General features: G+C 43.5%; 1 protein-coding gene across 5 annotated transcripts in view; it reads right to left on the reverse strand.

Moving 5' to 3' along the window:
* Window positions 1-19,176, reverse strand: part of DIP2C (disco interacting protein 2 homolog C) — a 309,238-nt gene extending 290,062 nt beyond the window's left edge. For 3 of the 5 annotated variants that reach the window (XM_041487089.1, XM_041487097.1, XM_041487079.1), the window contains exon 1: window positions 18,726-19,176. In XM_041487089.1, the coding sequence (XP_041343023.1) occupies window positions 18,726-18,810 (85 nt within the window). In that variant the 5' untranslated portion in view covers window positions 18,811-19,176. The remainder of the gene's footprint in view (window positions 1-18,725) is intronic. The other 2 variants (XM_041487111.1, XM_041487106.1) reach the window with 1 other exon arrangement.
* Between the last annotated feature and the right edge of the window lie 173 nt (window positions 19,177-19,349).

A 19,349-nucleotide genomic window follows, 5' to 3' on the forward strand; every position in this document is an offset into this window, starting at 1 on the left:
GGTCAAAGAAAGAGTCGGAATTCTTCGGCTCTGGTTCACAAGGTTTGTTATTGTCAATTATCTAAAATATTCTTTTTTCAGACCTGCAGAGGTCTGCTCAGCAGGTCTGTCAAGGGCACAGTGCCCACCCCTGGGCTGGTGTCTACATTTTATACTATGAATTATGTGTACTTTATTTATCATTATTTTCCAATACCTATCACTTATGTTAGACTCTCTACTTCTATTCTAAACCAATCCAAATGTGCCAACATCACCAAGAAGATGAAGGCTTGGAATAAGAAGGAAAAAGAATAGGACAACACCCAGATCCCTCCATCTTGCCTCCTAGACCCCTGTAGTAAAATCCTCAAAACTCCACTTTTCTCCCAGTGATTAATTCATTATTACTCTACTTAAACTTCTGTGACTTGTGATTCTTCATAGAAGGTTGGTAATTTGCTCCATGGGTTAAGATCGAAATCCCAAGTGTCTTTGGCTTCCTGCCAGGACTCCCCAGCCCCCTGCCAGGGGCACATGTCACCCAGGGCACCCAGAGGGGCGTCCTGGGTTCCAACAGAGATTGTTCTGAACCTAAAAATGAACCACCACTGGAGAACCACCATCTGGAAATAAAGTACAGCTTTTCCTGCAGCACAGGAAAGAATGGCACCTAAGAACTGTAGCTCATCCACAACACATTAGACCCAAGGTAGGAAATACAAGGAGAATTTTTCATGTCTGTGTGATCAGCAGACATTTTAATTTCTTATGACCCGAAAGAAAAACTCAAACAAAATAGCTATCAACTTATGAACCCTTGAGATATCACAGAAAAAAAAAGAGGTGTGGGGGATAATCACTGTTCTATGTCTTGAGCTCCTGGTATATTTTATTTATATCCTGGAGTGCTTATTGACATGTTAATTGGAGACTTAACTTTAAGGGCATGTTCATCTAGAGATGTTTCAGGAGAACTGGGCATGGGCATCAGCAAACCCAGCTGCTACTGACATGAACCCACTGCAGCTTTGCTGCCTGCCCTGCTGAGGCTCTGAGAAGAGCACAACACTGCTCCTGCCACTGATGGGAGGCCTGAGCACGACCTCCAGCCACCAGCCCAAGGACAGAGGAGCGACTCTGGCTCAGAAGTAGCATCCACCTCTGCCTCAAGCTGCTGGGCAAGTCTTAGAGCCAGCTTTGGATTTCAAAGCTCTTTTGCTTCCAACCCAAAACCTTCTGTATGTCTGTGTCCCTGTACGCCAAATTGATCTTCCCTCTCTCCTTATTTTCCCAACCAATTATATGGGTCTGAATTTGCTCCAGTTCTCAATTTGGTTCAGTGAGAGCCAGAGCCCTACAGATAGCCAGACACTGCAAATGGAAAGGCACAACATGTTAAAGTAAACCTCAAGATACATAAAATAGAATTTTACTTTATTGACTACATATTTTGAGGTACCAAAGGTCATAATGGTCAATTGTTCCAAGCCAAAAGACATTGTTGCAAATTCAGCAAAGGCAGCATGTAATTCCTTTAAGGTGACTGAACAGAAACACACACATCACAACACTAACTGTAAAAGAGATGTCTTCTAAGTCTGTTTAACAACAAAAGCACCGGTGACTCCTTTGAAAGGGTGTGAGTCAGTATAAAAGCCAAAACACTACTGAGAAGCAATAAATATAATGGGATTAAAATTATCTTCTTGCACCAGACAGCTGAGACTGAGCATCAAGAAACCCCACATACCCCGGTGTGATTTAGAAGGCCTCCTAGTGACAGTGATCTGTCCCTTGTCCTTCTTGACCTCAGCTGCTATTTAAGGAATTGGGAGCATGGTGGGGAAGGGGCTTGCACATCTGAGCCACAAAGCTGTGGAAAAATCCGTGACTCAGAACGGGTAACTTGCGCATGCCTATCCCTAAGGGATCTGCTGCCTCCCATAACATTCCCTTAAGTGGGAAGATTTGTTCATTTGAAGAGTCAGTGTGTGAGGTTTTCCCTTCCCCTCCTTCTATGAATGTATATTCCTTTATATCTTTAAATATGCCTATATACACGCACACACTGCTTGCAAAAATAATGACGTCTGCGCACGGATTTTTACATTTCAAAAGCTACTTCCTTAAATATCACTGAAAATAAATCATTGCCTAAAGAGATGTTTCCACAGCAAAATTCTTAAGTTCCTTAATGTGTCACATTTAGCCTTTAATGGAATATATAGGCCTTGTCCATTTTATGTCTAAATTTTAGTTATTCTATCAGTGACAGACTAACTTCTCACCCTCCCCACCCCGTAGCAGTGGGTAGAAACAATTGTGTACTTGACTTTGCAGACCATTCCTTTTACTACACAATCAAAAGTCTCTGTTATCCAGATCTTATGAAATCCAGTAACAGAGGACTAAACCACCATATATGCTGGATATCACAAACAGACCAAGTTCTTTGAATCAACTAATTTTCATGCAGTTAAATGAAGCAAAACTAACTCATTGAGAAAACCGTAAGGCTTCAGACCAAGTTCAGTAGATTCCAAGTACACCAGGAAAACACCATGATGAATGGTAAAAGGAAGATGAAAATAAAAAACTAGTCATAAATGTATCTGACAGTCCTGAACAGAATCTTTTATTTCATGTGTTGAACACAGCAATACACTCTCAAATTCCTAAAACAGAAACAATTTATGCCTTTGACATGCTATGTCAAAAGACAGAGACAGCGATCACTTGGCTTCTCCCATTCTTTTGATATTTTGAAAATCCTGGGAAGAATTAAACATATCTTCTCACCCATCCCTCAACTGCCTCTTTTTCCCCATAAGAGAATGGCTTGAATACAGTCTTCAGGAAATTACCCTGTTGGATTCAGAGTTTTCTTATCCCTGAGCTGCAAACCCAGCCCTGGAAAGCAGGAGACAGATATTTTTGTCTTTGGCTGGTGATTACTCTAATTGGTCTACAAACCACTTTGTTAAGGTAATACTAGAAAAAGCAGAAAGTGCAAGGCTGGAGCAATGCTTCCTTGCTTCCTCATGATTCTCGCCTTGCAGCAGAAGGTAAAGAGAAACAGCTTCAAAATGTTTTCCAGAAGATGGCTGCTTAGATCAACTCATATTCAGGAGGAAAGGCAAGCTCTGTATTCCCTTGTTTCCTCACTGTCTTGAAAGCAAGGACCTGCCCTGGGATTTTAGGGTGATTGCACACGTTTGGCTGCACACCCTGCCCATGACATGTGTCGTCTGACAAGCTACTGCATGTGTCCTTCACCACAACATACACTGTGTGATGGAATTCTTCAGCTGACATGCACTGTCATGGAGTTACTCTCTTTTTGTTCCAAATTCAATAAACACTGAGGAAGCACAGACAATGAGACACAGGTATGGTCAATTCTGTTCTTCACCTAATGAAGACCTTAAACACATAGTGAAGCATCGTTTAAACAAAAAATGCTTGAAGATCCCTTTCCATTTACTCAGTAATCCAAAAGAAAGACTGTTGATCCCTTGATTTAACACTGACTCTCTTTTTTAAGCAAGCAATGAAGATGACAATATTTTTTTTTCCCCATGCAGGAGACAAATATGCTCATTCCATGTGTGACAATTTGGTTTAAGTTAAACTGGCAGTATCAATGAGACTGAAGCACATGCCTAAAATGCCTTGCTGAACTGGGACCATACTTTACATAACTTCCTCTCACAAAAGCTATGTCCAGCTGCTCACTGAACAGTCAGGAGATGATGTGGGCATGGGAGTTCCTCCATATTTGAAAGTTGTGTTCATACCCCAAAAAATACAGTCCAGTTTCTCTTTTTATAGAGAGGAAAAGAAAGCCTGGTGGCTGAGAAAGTATTAATAGTGTGAGGCCAATCATTCATCTGAGGACCACAGCCACCAAATGACTTTCATAAGAAGGCTCACTTGGGTTGTTCTACAATGCCAAAATATTAGTGACTGATTTCTAGCTCTGCCAGGGGACTCATTATTGCATTACTGACATGAAACTTTGGAAAAATATGCACTATTTAACTGCATGATTACAGCTGCACACTACTCTCAAAACAGATTTCAATAAAAGTAATAAAAGATCTCATCAACATTCAAGGTATTTTCATATCTAAAATCGGTGTTAATAAGTAATTGAACAAAATTATTTTCTGAGCCATTCAGTTCTGCTCATTTCCCTGCTCCTGGAAGAACCAAGGGAAATACTTTTCCACAGATATAAACAAGCATATACTTCCATCATACAGAAAAAAACAAGAATTGTTTAATTGACAGTCATATATCTGAGTGATGATCATAATGACAGTATTAAAATCATCACAAGCACCCTTACCCATGCTTGGATTCTAGCCCATTTACATAAAATGTAAATTTACTGCCATTATCAAGTTTTGCATACAAAAACCAGTAACACGATTTTAAGGGAAACAATTTCAGAACCAAATACCTGTTTAATGCACTGTGCTTCACTTCTTATGTGGCATATTTCTGCTGACTATCACTGAAGTGCACAAGTCATAATTACATCCAAAATTTTAGAAGAGTGTTATAGCAGATCTCAGGTATGAACCCACTGCAGGAGAGGCCAAGTGTGCCATTCCAAGAACCCCATAGTGTGAGATCCATGAGAAATGTGCTGGGAAGCACAAAATTACTTAGCAGTGAAAGGGTGGAAATTTAGGGGGGTATCACACAATGGCTGAGGATGGAAGGAACCTCTAGAGGTCACCTTGTCCAACTCTCCCTCTCCAGCAGGGCCCTAGAACAGGTCACCCAGAACCACGTCCAGACAGCTTCTGAGCATCTCAAAGGACAGCGAGTCCACAGCCACCCTGTGCAAGGGTAACAGTGCCTCCCAGTAACAAAATGTTTCCCTTGTTATTCCCTTATTCCCAGTGTAGTTATATAAATTACTTTATTCAGCAGAAAAACTGGATTAAGATGTTTCTACACATCCATCCCTTCCCAATGCATCCATCTTTTCCTGCATGCCTACTGTTCAGAGCCCTGTTCTCAGCAGGATGCAGTTATTTCTGAAGTTGCACTTTACAGCACTGTTGAATTGATCCAACTTTAAGTGCTACAAAAAAACTTACTCAGAGGCAGGGGAAAAAAACAAACTCTATGAGATTTTCTTCCTTTTCTTATTTCTTTTGGTTTTGGGGGTGGGTTTTTTTGGGTTTTTCTTTTTTTTTGGGGGGGTTTTTTGTTTGTTTTTTTTTTGGTTGGTTGGTTTGTTTTGTTTGCTTGTTTGTTTGTAAACCCAGACATCAGTGGAATCATAACCCACCTGCAAACAGCAGCAAGGCAGCAGTGACAGTGAAAAGGACTTAAAATCCAGCTTCACACACATGGTGTACAACCCCCAGCCCTGCTGTTCCAAGTTTGGCTCCCCAGGAAGCTGTATTTTGTGGGTATTCATGTTAACACCAGAGGCTAAACTGGGCACAGCACTTGCACTGAGCAGAGGTGCAGGACACAGCAATCACACAATCCAGCTCTTCTCCTCAATATAGGCCTGGTGCTGGAAAATAGGTGCAAGTAACATGACTCTGTCCCAGCTGGCACTGAACCCTCCACAGCTAGGAAGTTCACAGAAGCCAAGGAGAAGGCTCTTTTTTTTTTCTTCTTCTTCTTTTCCACATACAAGTGTGAAAGGAGACACGCTTCAGTATGTCAGGGATGTTTTACAGCCATGCTGCACATTGTGCTAAATGACAGTGCTGGGGAGGGGCAGGGTGGGAGCAGGAATCTTTATATAGCACTGAGAGCAGTAATTCAGCCCCTGACAGTCACATGAATACAGCCCTGCTGAACACAAACAGTGCCTTTCTCTGGTATGAGGCTATTAGGCAGATAAGGCTCCACTCTGGATTTGAAAGACTTACCCTGACAAATGATCTTGGTTTTTCTTCACCCTGCAAACGGTGGCAGAGGACTGGAGGAATCTCAGCACTTTCCACTGCTTATATAACAGGTGTACTCATAAATATGCAAAGATGATTTGAAGATGCAGTTTCTAATCCATGCTTTATGCCTGAACAATTTAAATTAGTTTCATCATGTAGACAGCATTGCCAGCTCTTTGCAAGTAGTTCCTTTATAATTTTAGTCTCTATTAGCTGTATTTTTGTTTAGTGTGGGTTTCACATGAATTGAGAGGGAAAAAAAACCCCACCCACACTGAATGGGGATATAATTAAGACAAATGCATTTTTAGATGGAAAATAGATGTCATGACTTATCACCAGATCAGATTTCAAGAAATTTAAGATGCACATTTTCCATAAATGCCTCACACGGCATGGAGAATATCCTAACCTAGCTCTAAGCAAACATGACAAAGTAGAACTAAACAACAATAACCAAACAAGCAAACATCAAGCATGACTAACAGAACACATAACTCAGCTTGTGTCTCTACAGACTGTAAGTTTCATCAGTTAACAAGTTTGTTACTCCAAGACAAATATTTGTTTGAAATCAACTTAAGAATAAAAGACTTCAATTTGCAACATGTTGGCCCTGACATGCTTCAAGAACAATCTTTCACGTGTGAAAAAAAGAATTGTAAAAGGGGGCATCACATGAATTACCTGCACGATGATTCTGCACCAAGTCTACTGTTCCAGCAGTGGTGGAGAGGGAGATGACCAAGGAAGGTGGGGCAGGATGGTGGAATGACCCTGACAGGCCACACCACAGCCAGATGGCTTTAGAGAGGAGAAAGCCAGAAATTAAGCAATAGTGGGGGGAAACACAGAGGTGAGAAGAAGCTAAAAACTGAAATAAAAGGCACATATGCTGGCTTTCTGTCACACAGAAACAGGTGATACCAACGGTGTATTAAAGGACCAGAAATGCCACAGAGCTTTTGTGGTAATGAGTTCCCCCCAGCAAATGGGGAACAACTTCTCTAAATATGGGCTGGTTTCCCAGTCCTGAATGAGGTCCCCATCTTTCCACTGGGAGCACACCACAGCCCCTTGTTCCATATAAGTAAATGCTCTGTCTCAAACACAAAATGTTCTCTTAGTACCACCAACGACTACACACAAAGTGAAGAAAAAGTATCTGTTTCTTTCTGCCATACACCCTAGCACAGATCCTTAAATATCACAGACTGCTTCTGACTATTCACAGACCTAGCTTTAAGGGAAGTACACCCATTAGTGCAGTGCTGATGCCAGCAGAGCTTTTGCCATTTATTTTTAGGTGAACTGGACTTCATTCTGAGAGAAAAAATAAATACAAGAATTTATTTTGGAAAAACTTATACTCCCTCTTTGAGTCCCTGAAAATGAAGCTTCAGCTTTTACATTGAAAGTACTTCTATACTGCTATTTCGGGGAGACTTCAACCATCTTTCAACTGCAATTCCTGTAATTTTATTGTAATTTCTACTGTACACTCCTAGGAGCCCAGCTCTGTGAGGTGTGGCTGCTTATTACCCATGCTGGGCTCAGGGGTGGAATGCAGAAAGCAGTGAAGGGGACAACCCAGTCCAACTCATAACCAACAGCCATGCAATATTCTCAAAAGCAGCCTGGAGAAGAACAGGTGCCACAGCATTTCAAAACAATGTGGCCACTTAGATGCTTTATCCTCTCTTAACTCTAACACAACTACATGAGCAATTTTTGAGGAAGAAGGACACATAATATGTTTCACTAAAACTTAAGTAAGACATTTTGGTAGCTACCTTTTTCAGACTATCATGACTTTTTACAAGACACCCATTAGCAAAAGAAACTTCTACTCTGCGGAAAAGTCAGGGGAGACTTATTTGGGTGTCTGAGTTAGAGGAGATTTATGACAGACTAAAACATCTGTAAAATTGTGCTGGTTTTGCATCATGGAAGTGATGTTTTGGGAGAGGCTGCTGGCAGTTTCCTCCGTGTCTGAGCACAAAGCTGACTTAAGAAGAGTTGGCTTCGTCTTCCCAATTTCAGCCTAATCTAGTCCTAGATACTCAATTTGCTTTGGTCTGAAGAAGGCACAAAGGATCGAGCTGGCAGATGAGGCCTGGTGGTATTTCTAGTAAATATGCTGCACCAGAATGGTTTTTGTCATAAAGAAAGTCAAATCTGAAACTGTATTTGTTATTTACCAGAAGAAACCAATCACAATACTTAAGAGCTAATGTGTATTTGAAGAAACATACATGTGCAATTTCACATTTTGAGTGATGTACAATAGACATTACACTGCAGGTGATATTACCTTATCAAAATACACAGAAAAGCCCTTTGCAGGTCAGCCAAAGCCAAACTACCACCTAGGACTGACAAACAGCATCACACTGTAAGAGGACTTCATGTTTCAGAGATGTTGTGGTTTTTGCACGATCTTCAGGACAGAAAAGAGCCCAGGGTATTTCTTCAATAGTTCAGAGCAGGTGCACAAACCAGCTGGGATTCCTCTCAGGAGAAACTGGCATTCATGAGAAAGGGTCCAGCCTTCCTATACTTGTTTGAAAGGTATCCTATAGAGAGAAAACTCTTATGGACTACGTTACCACAAGTTAACAAATGTCTCTGAATGGTCCAGCAGTCCAAGATGAAATTTAACATTGCTGTGGCTATTTCTGGCTGAATGCATCCCACACACAGCTTCCTCACTTCTCACAGCCACCTCTCTTGGCCCCTCAGCATCTTGGGTAGAACAAAAAACAGACAGGAGGCTAACTTTCAAAGCCAAGGAAGAAATATCAGAGTTGCCAGGGCCCCTCATCTTCCTCAGAATTACCACCAGCAGACAATACCAGCCACAGCATTATTGTGCTCAGGAAGAAAAACAGGGTCTGGGTTTAGCAACAACAAACATCTTCTCCCACTGCAAACAAAGGAATATGTTCTCTGTTTTACCTTGCTCCAGAAGTGACTGCTGGAGGTCAGAGACACCAGCTTTGTGAAACTCCCAATAAACAAAACAGTTTTCACAGACGTTCAGAAGGCAGCACAAAGGCACAGAGTGACTTCTGCTGCTCCTACACCTTCACCCATCACTGCAATGAAGGGCAAATACAACTTACCAGCCAGCCACTGAGGCAGAAGCAAAGACATCACAGCAAAGAGCAACCTTAGGCGTAGGGTGCAGGAAGGATTAATCTTCAGAGGAAGTGAGGACCTTCTTATTTTTTATCCAAATTATTACAATGGACAATATCTTTATGTAAAAACCAATGATGAAGCAAAGTACAATAAACTTTAGGGAAACCTTTAAAAATGTTATTTTTCTGCTATTTCTTGTTTATATAGAAGTCCCCTGAGCCACAGGCAAATATATGAGTAGCCACTATTTAAGCAGGAATTATCAGAGCGGCTGCCTTTGATACCCTCTCAAACTGTAATGTATGCACATCCTTACAGTGTTCAATATTGACTTAAAACAAATTACTACTGCAAGTAAATGTCAAGTCACCTCTAGTAAAATACTGAAAACATACTAAACCTGAAATTCTACGATGTTGCAGTGCCTTTTGGAGTTACCAGGAAAATATATGTCATAATATTGGACTGGACATTTTGAAAATGACACTACCAAAGTACCTAAACCAGTGTATTTCTGGTCAAGGGTGGCTTCAGTGGTTTACATACCTATGTACACACACAGACTTCTTACATTTATTATGTCTTAGAAAGAAGCCATCCCTCAGTTCTACTTGTGGGTAGATTTTTTTAGAAAACTGTTGAGTCTTCTATGCAAGTGTTTCAGTGTTTATCTAACGTTATTAATATTTTCTGTCTTATCTTCAACCTCCATTTGTCTAATTTCCATTCCTAGGAGTTCAATCTTCTCATGTTTTGGACTGCTAATGCTTTACATTGTGGGAAAGTATTCCTCCATCCCAAACACAAGACTTCTCAAATAATCAAAATAAACTGCAACCTTTCTCCTCGTAAACAATGTTTATTAAGACTACTTTAATCCCTAATGTCCATGCCTCTATTCTTGGTCACTCTTCCAGATCTCTTCTGAGCTGCTTGTTAATTCTCCCAAGCCTGTGGTATGGATACACAAATGACTGAAGTCAGCATTTGTAAGAGACACAGATATAACCTTGTGACTGGAATGTGCCAAACTTTAACAGCATAAAATTCATAAACACAAAACTCAAGACTTTTTTTCATTATCATTAAAAAAAAAAATTAAATTTAACTGCTGATAGTCCCATTGTTGTTGCTCAACATAACAAATCAACCTTTTCTATTACAACATGGAGCCAATCTGAAGTAGAGCAAATTAAAAGTACTGCCTGTTAGTTTCCCTCTCAGAAATAAACATCACTCCACAGTCCAACAGTACTTTTTTCCTAAAAAATGTCAACCCCTCACTTCACAACACTCAGAAAACTTACAGCATCTACTAAAGAAAGTATTCATTACTTTTTCAGACTAAAAAATATGGCAAATGAAACTGAGGTCTTCCAGCAAATTCAGCAAAGGAATCTGCCATTATCATCATTCAGGAAAAACCAGGGATATTTCTACATTTTGCTGTTTCACTAGGTAACCGTTGTTTGTTCATCCTCAGGCATCTGCCAAAGAAGTCTAGCATTTCAATTTTTACTTCAAGATTCTTCACTAAATTTGAACTGCTTGCATCCCACCATAATTTTATTTGTTCACACATTCATCAAAAATACTTGATTGTTTAAATATTTCTTTCAATAAGGATAAGAGGCATGCCACAAAAAATTCTAAATTTTGCTCATTCTCCTTGCAATTATAACAATGATAAACATGAGTTAACATGACTAAGGATATCCTCTCAAAAGAAAAAAGGTGAAGATTTATTATTTGCTATTACCAGAAAGAAATTTTCCGTACAATTGCAGAACTGTTCTGTAATGTGATATGAGAAGTGCAAAGAGCAGTTTGGTCTGTTTTCTCACTAACTGGCAGTAACAGAAGCAACACCCCTGCAGCCATCCTGCTCATACCACGGAACTCTTCCTGGAGGATCCACACAGATGGAATAGTCCAGGGCTGCTTTCTCTGAGGAGGCTGTTGCTAGGGTCTCTCTATTTTGCCAGGCTGTTTATGGACACATGGACATCCACACAGTAGGAAAAAGAGCGTCAGAACACTCAGTTTGGGTCTCTACGCCAACCAAAAGTCTCTGAACTTTTGCTGGTCTAGGCAAACTTTCAACCACCAGCCTACCAGTGAAAAAACAGGCCCCATTCCTTACACTTCTGTATTTGTCACAGAGTTCATTAAGAAACATTTTCCTGGCTTCTGAGCAGCTCTTACCAGACCAGACTTACAAGATCTTTTTTTTTGATATTTTAATCTTAAATATAGATCAAGCCAAGATATGAATTAAGAAACTGCAGATGTCACAGTTTGGAGATCTGGACTCTGGATCCAGAGAGATACAGGACCAAAGTCCTAACATCCATTTCTACTTACATTCACAGACAACACTTGAAGAATCCCTCCGTCCCCTCCACTCTCACCATTCTACAGACCCAGCCACACACATAACAGCAAAAACTCCCTCAAGCATCCTAAATAATAGCATATGTATGGTTCAGTCTTTGGAAAGCAAACAGCCCCTTCAAAAGTCAGAGGAAACACTCTCTCTTCCAAGTTATCATGACACCTCATGAGAGTCCTTTCTCTAGTTAGTCAACCACTTAAACAATAGTCTTAAAAAGAGATCACTGAACTATCACACTTTTCAACATTAACTTCTGCTGTAAAATAATGTGGCAATTACCCACACCCTGGCACCTGATGCTGCTCTAAACCCTGAAGGTTATGTGTCCAATCGACTGTGCCTACCAAGCTGCCTGGAACCAGCAAATGACTCTGCTCTCCAAAAAGGGACTGCAAGAAGCACTCTGGCACGCCTCCCTCCATCCCCTGAGAGCCATGCACAGTGTCCTAGTAGCATTCCACATGGCTTTTTAGGCAGAAGCTTCCTCTTCTGTGGCAAGAGGATCCAGCTAAAGCCACAGTCTTCCCAGCATCTATCTCAAGCTGTATTGCTTTAAGTACTTCTACTCCTATATTTGCTGTTTTATTGCAGAATATGATGGTGTCCCCAATATGTTTTAAACCGTTTTGAAGTTACACTTCATCCTAGTGATAAATAATACTGGCTAGCAATTAGAAGCCCTAGCTAAAATTACCAAGGGAAAAAAAAAACAAAAAAAAAAAAAGAAAAAAGATTTCTTTACACAGGTCTAAAACGAGCAATTCCCCAATGTGCTGCACCAAGTGGAGTTAAATAAAACCAGCTCCCATCTTTCAGTGCATGTTTACCCGAGTAATAGTAGGAAAGAGCAGAATTCTGCAGAGAGCAATCATGTTTTGGAAATGCCCCCACACCACCACAGTCAAGGAGGGAACCAGGAGCTGCAGTTAACAATAAGGAAAGGCTCTTCACAAGCCAGGAAAAGTCTGCTGCACCCAGACCCCACACTGGGGCTACTGACTGCAAGGAGGTTCTCAAGAGAAGGGGGAAAAAAAGGAGGCGGGGGCGGAAAGAAGGCAGAATGGGATCATCATGAGTTTGGCAAAAATGAAGCTCACCCACTGGGGAAGATAGGGGAATATACATGCATAATTTTACATGGATTAAGAGTTTGTGTCAAATCTGTGATGCACTGTGGTGAATTCTTATACTGCAGTGACTCATCTTGTCTGACAGTTGCTGGGGAATTAAAGCAGTTATTTTTAAAAAATTATATGTCCTGCTTGACGTGTTATACAAATAGCCTCTTAAAAAATTAAAACGCAGTCAATGTATTTTTAAGTATAGGAGAGCTATGGTACATTTAGGATTCTGCGTACCATACCACAAACAAGCTAGGAACACCTAAAGGAATCTGCTGATATCCCTTCAGTGATCTTTTTGCCGTTCTCAATCCAAATCCTGCATCAAAAACTAGTTTATTATCTCTGCTTTTAGACAGCATGCAAACACCTTCCCCCCCGGGAAAAATTAACCACAAAGGAAAGAGTTGTGCTAAACCCGAATTCCTCCGTACCAAAGGATACTTGGTTTGCTGGAATCAGGATGCATTCCCCTTCTGATGGATTGACAAAGGCAGGTCAAGCCCTTCCAGGGAAAGGCAGCAGTTGAGTCACAGCCACAGGTGCACGCAGGTTTGGCAAGGGAAGCAGCGCTGGCTCCTGCTCCCCGCTCTACGCAGCACAGCCAGCAGACATACCCTGAGGCTGCAAAGGGCAGCTCCTTGCAGCCCGTGTTCTCCTCAGGAATACACTGCTTATTCCCTGCTTTGCCTATAAAACTGACACCCCCTCGGCAACTTTCACACATCTTTGGGAAAAGTGTTTGGAGTATGTCAGTTGTGTAACACAGTAAAGATCATCTGAATGATCCATTAAGTGTAACCCCTGGGCATCAATGCTGCTCCACCAATAAAGGTATATTTACAGCATGCCTTCAGGACAGCTGTTCTGGGAACATCCTGCAGATTTGCATAGTCTGTTTTACAAGGCATTACCATGTACTTCTACCGAAGGAGTGGCAGGGAATTCTTTCGACACCCATTAAAAGCCCTTAAGTCCAAATAGCTCAGTGAAGGAGGCCAATAAAAAATATTCAAAATTAAAAAAAAAAAAAAAAAATTCTTCACATTTCAATGTCTTAAAATACTCATGAATGAATTGAACCTGTTTTTAAAATAATCAAGTTATTGTCCCTCTCCAGCTTGAGCACCATCAGGGAAACAAAATAGCTGATGAGAGGAGCTTCATCATACAAAGAAAGGGTTTTGTTGACAGTGCTCTTGATTTCATCACAATTTCCATGATATCCAGTATATTTTCTTAAAGCTCTAGTCTTCTGCGTAACTTATATGAAAATTCCAGCTTTATGTATTTTGAGTAAATTAGTCCTCTCTCCACCAGAAAAAAATAACTGAAAACATGAGCCAACTGCATCCTAACAGCTCAAAAAACAACAAGAAGCAAACGTGAGTGTTGAATTTCTTAATTCATTTCTCACCTAAACTCAGACACTCTGTCATTGCACAGGTGATGCTCACTTTCTAAGCAGAGCATTATCTCCTCTCAAGGAATGAATTAAAAGGATGACTCTGCATCCCAAATCACAGAGGTGTGCTAGTTATTGAAATTTTCACACTTTAAAACCTCTCTGCGAGTGAAGTCAGCTGGCAAATGTTAGGGAGAAATAATAACAAGAGAAGCTAACTACACATCTCTGGTCTCAACACAGCAACTACAGGCAGACAACAAAAGACATAACTTATACCTAATAAAATAATAAACTTGGCCAGAAAGTGACTCAATCAACCCAAGCAATATTACCAAATATAATTGAGCCAGTCAATACAGTGAAAGCAGAGGACCAAATTAATTAGGTGACTGCAAGTCCAGTGCCTTTGGGAATAAGTAATCACTTACTAAAGATCTGCTGAGATTTTTTTTTAAAGTGCTCCTTGGAGAAAAGTTGAGACTTTCAAAAAAAGAAACCTGCTATTCCTCATGCATCTAAAATGGAAGAGGACTAGAAGTATAGCATGGAATACAGGGAGAATAGTTTCTGAACAGGATGGCTTTCAAATTTTCCATGTGGTGTCTGTGGTTCTTTAAGTGTTTCTGCTATGTTATCTGACACTTGGATAAAATACTGGAAGAAATATAGAGCATCTTTGCCCAATTAATTTTGGTTCATGAAATAATTGGAAGGGGAATTTAACCTTGCACACCCTGCAATTGAGGGCAAAATGAGAAAAGGGGGAGGGGGTATTTTTTAAATTCTTAAGTGTTCTTAAGAATGAAGGGGTTGTAGAATGACTTTTTTTTTTTTTTTTTTTTTTTTTTTTTTTAAATAAGACAGCACATTTCAGGACTCCTGGTTTTATTTAATCAGTTCTTCAGTTAACAACCCCCAAGCTATTCTAAAAAACAGGATGATTCATCTATTTCCACCCAGTACAATTTTATACATCGTTAGAAAACTAAAACCTCGTAAAATCCTAAGCAGCCCCGAAGTACAGCTACTGCAGAGTGACATGTTGATTGCATCAGCCTAGAAGGGCTACTTCTGAGTAATGCTAGCTTTAGCAGCTCAGGGAAACTACCAGAGTGTCAGAGAACATGTCCATGACATAACAACATCAAGCATGTTCACCCAAACTCAGCCTAACAAATGACTCCAGAACACCTGGAATCAAGGATGATTCCACAGCTAATAAACTCCACATTTAATAAATTTAAAGTGCTGTTGAGCCACTGTGTCCTGAGAAAGACAGAAGAAATATCCCCTTCCCAAAATGCAGTGAGAACACCAACGAGGAGTGTGCTGTTGATGCTTGAGGCTGAATGTAGCACTACATGCCACCACACCACGGTGAACATCGCCCTGGACACTCCTCAGCGTGCCAGGCTCCTCCTGCGGGGCAGGCAGCCTGCACACAGACACAGAGGAACCTGCTAAGCACTTCTGAGTCCGGCCGATCTCCACCTGCCAAGTCATACTAACGAAACCAGCAAAATCTAAAATGGTTATTCTCATTTGCATCCATAGTACCTTTTAAATAGCTATGTTTAAACCAAAAAAAAAGCCCATTCAGACCACAGCAAAGGGGAGGTGGAAGGCATGTGGCTTGCCCACAGTAACCAACAGGTTAGGCTTGTCACAGAGACAAACTTCCCAGAGCACCATTAAATGACTTCTGACCTTCCTTCTCCCTTTCAACAAACAAGCAGTGCACAACTATTAAAAAAAAAAATAAAATAGAAAAAAAGCACTTTGCTGTGTGGTCTACAAAGCACGTGCCACGTGCCCAGCAGACACTTCCTGAGGCTCTCCTGCCACATTTCTGTGCCAGCTGAACAAGGAACTCAGGATTTGGCTACACGGGGTGGGGAAAATGCCACGGCCAAAGTGAAACGTGTGATGAGGACTACCAGTGAAGATGTGATTGCAACACCTGCACGGTGCCCGCTGTGCTAGTGGCACAGTAACCAGGTCTGGGCACAGGGACACAGCTATTTTATGTTCAGTTTCAAGATGCACTGTGTGGGTAGGACCCACGCTATCACACTTCCTAGAGCTAGGAAGGAGACAGCTTTAGCTCACAGCTGAGGAATAACCACACAATAATCCTGCTGGTGCTCCTCTCTTTCCCACAAAGCAGCAGCTCTCCTTTAGAAACTGTTCCTAAAGCTGCACTGGCCGTAGCAGGTTTTGGCACAGAGAACCACACGGCTTGGATACAGGCAGCAGCTCTCGGACCCACAGCACCCAGAAATAAAAAATCACACTCAAATAATACAACAAATACAATGTTTCAGAAATTCAGCACTTGAAAAAACATCTTCCTAGCAAGTCTGACTGGGGAAAGCACTTTAAAAAGGGACATAAATTACAGCAGTCACTCTGCCCCCAGTATTATCAATGAGACCCCAACACATTAAAGCATGTAGTTGCCTATTACCTCCAAAAGTCGCCTGCTTCACAAAGGCAGCAGACACCCTAACACATCATGAGCAGAACACATGTTAAAACCTCAACCACGTGAACTTTTATGCACTTGCATAAGTGTATCTCAGTGAATGAAGGCAGTGGACTGGCTCATGACAGCCAAGCAAAGCACAAGCATAAGGTACTGCGCATTCAGGGTGTAAAGAAACACAGAGTTGCCTTGAAAACCATTTAACTCAGGAGTAGCATGGCCAGAGTATGACTTCTACAGCACAATAAAAACTGTACAAATTACTGATCCCACTCTCTGTAGGGACTAATTTTGGGAACAGGCCAGGAGTTGCAATATGCCTAAAGGTAGGAGCTTTAAGTAGTAAATTATTTCATTTTCTCAGGCACTGAACACTGTCATGTACTTGACTAAGAACACACCAAGAGCAGCCTGGAGGAAGATACTGAAAATGTGATATTGCCTGTTCTTTACCTGCCTCCCAATTCCAACTGATCCTCATTTACGCTGCCACAGTCAGAACACATGAGCCATCCCGTCTGCTGGGTGTAACCCCAGTGGCACATAAAGAAAGATACTGTCAGCGGCCTAAACTCATTCCAGATCTCGCTGCCGGGAAGTTACAGCAGTGCAGATACAGATGCCCAATTTCAAACCATGTCCCACTTCCTCAGAGCTTTCTTGGATTATGCTTACAACAACAGAAACTGCACCATAAAACTGTATTACAACTTTGGTACACTACATTAGCATATTTATTGAGGGTCTGTGCCAGTTTGATTTCAGGTTTTTTGTAAGCATTTACTAACAGATGTTTTAATTAGTATCTCATTGCTGTGTAGACAATGATGTGACACACCAAGAAGCATTTTCTGCATAAAGCATCAACATTACATGTACCATGATACAAACAGCTCTTCCCACCCTCACTACCACAGAGAGGGCCAATGGACTGGCAGTGCATCATCACAGAAAGGCAATACTGTATTTAACTCCTCTCACTTCAAGTTTTCAGGGTACCGACAGGGAGGGGGAGGCACAGAAATGAGAGCCACAAGCAATCTCAGTAGTTCATTCTCCTCACCCTCAAAGCGTTAAAAGGAAAATACAATGTCAACATCAGCTCCTCCCTGCTGATGAAACTGGCTCCAGCGCATTTTACTTTCTGGCTCGAAGCCCTTACAAACCGTTACAAAAAGACAGAAGACAGACAGACAGCTCAATATATTGACCACTTCCAATAACTAATTTGGGACACGCTGGGTCATTTGTCCCTTCTATGAAGTGCTGTAGCCTCTTGGTGGTGAACGAACCCTGATATTTGGGGGCATTATAAAAAAAATTAAAAAAAAAAAAAAAAAAGAGGGGGGAGTTAATAGATTTGCGTTTCAGGAAAGAACCAACGCTAGCATCAGTACATATGAATACTGCCCACTCTCTTCCTCCGGGAGACACCGATTACATCTGATACACTAAAACCACCTCCACGACTCTGGTCGCCCAGTGCCCATCAGCGAGGACACTCACAGGCGCTCCTCGCTGCCTGCCTGTCGCTCCTACCCCGGCGCTGACACCCATGGAAGCGGGGAGCGGGAGCCGGGCTGAGGAGCGGAGGGCGGGCTGGGGCTCCTGCTCATCCTCCCTGCCACGGCAACAGCTCGGGCTGCGTGCGCGCCTTCCCAGCCCGGGGACCGGCGGAGCATCACAACCAACCACGCCAAGAAGCTACCACAAGCTTTCAATTATACATTAGAAAAAAAAAAAAAATCCCGCAATTAAAAATATATATATATCGTTTCGTCTGAGTGACCTGACTGGTATTGTCCACAACGACCTTATCAGGGGGTGTTTTGTTGCAGCCGACACACACACGCTGCGTGGACTCCGTGGGAGTCTCTCGATGCGGCCACAGCGGGGTCTGGCACGCAGGTACGCGGCACGTTCCCGCGAAGCCGCGTTTCCCTGGCAGGGCAGGAGCCCCTACAAGCCATCCCCACGGATTTTTCCAGCTCCCGCACCACGGCGTGCGCGGCCAAGCCCCGCCGCCAGAGCCCCCCTGCCGCCCCCGCCCGCGCCGCGGCGGAGCGCGGGGGGCTCGCAGGTAGAACAAAACCCCCGCGCCGGGGGGCAGGGGCCGTCAGGGGAGCCCCCCGGGCGCCATCGGGCTGGGGCCGGCACCGCAGGGCCGCAGGGCGGAGGGTGTGCGATGGGGGAGCGGGCCGGGGGTGCCGCGCCGCTGCCGCGCCGCCCGCGCCCACCGCCGCCCGCGCCGCCGCGCCTTTACCTTCGGAGAGCTCCAGCTCCAGCTCGGCCAGCCGGGCCCGCACCTCCAGCGGCAGGGACACGCTCTCCAGGCTGCGGTCCGCCATGCTCGTGCGGCGGGGACGGGCTCTCCCCTCCTCTGGCTGCCCGCTCTCCCCCTTTGTCCGCGGCTGGCGGGGCGCGGGAAGGCGGCGGGGCCGCGGCGGGTGGCTGAGTCCTCCCCGCGGTCTCAGCCGGGCATGCAGGGGGAGGCGGGCGGGCGGGCGGTCCGCGCGGGGGGACGGGGCGCGGAGGGAGGGAATGCGGAGGTTTCTCCTCTCCTCCCCTCTCCTCCTCCTCCTCCTTCGCCGCCTCCTTCAGCGGGGCCCCGCCATGGCCGCTCCCGCCGCCCGCCCGCGATCGCTCCGCATCGGCTCCTCGCCGCGCCCGGCCCACCCCCCGCCCGCCGCCGCCCGGCACCGCGGCGGCGGCTCCCCCTGGCCTCGCCCCGGCCCCGGCCCCGCTGTCCCCGCCCGGCTCGGGCTGGCGGCGGCGCTGGCGCTGCGGTGCCGCTGCCGCGACTGGGGCTGGCCGGGCACTGCCGCTGTCACATCCACGTGACATCCAGCGCGCGGCCCCAGCGCCGCCCGCAGGGGGCGCCCGCGCC

Source organism: Pyrgilauda ruficollis, unplaced genomic scaffold, assembly GCF_017590135.1.
Source record: "Pyrgilauda ruficollis isolate IOZ18807 unplaced genomic scaffold, ASM1759013v1 scaffold12, whole genome shotgun sequence".
Taxonomy (NCBI): domain Eukaryota; kingdom Metazoa; phylum Chordata; class Aves; order Passeriformes; family Passeridae; genus Pyrgilauda; species Pyrgilauda ruficollis.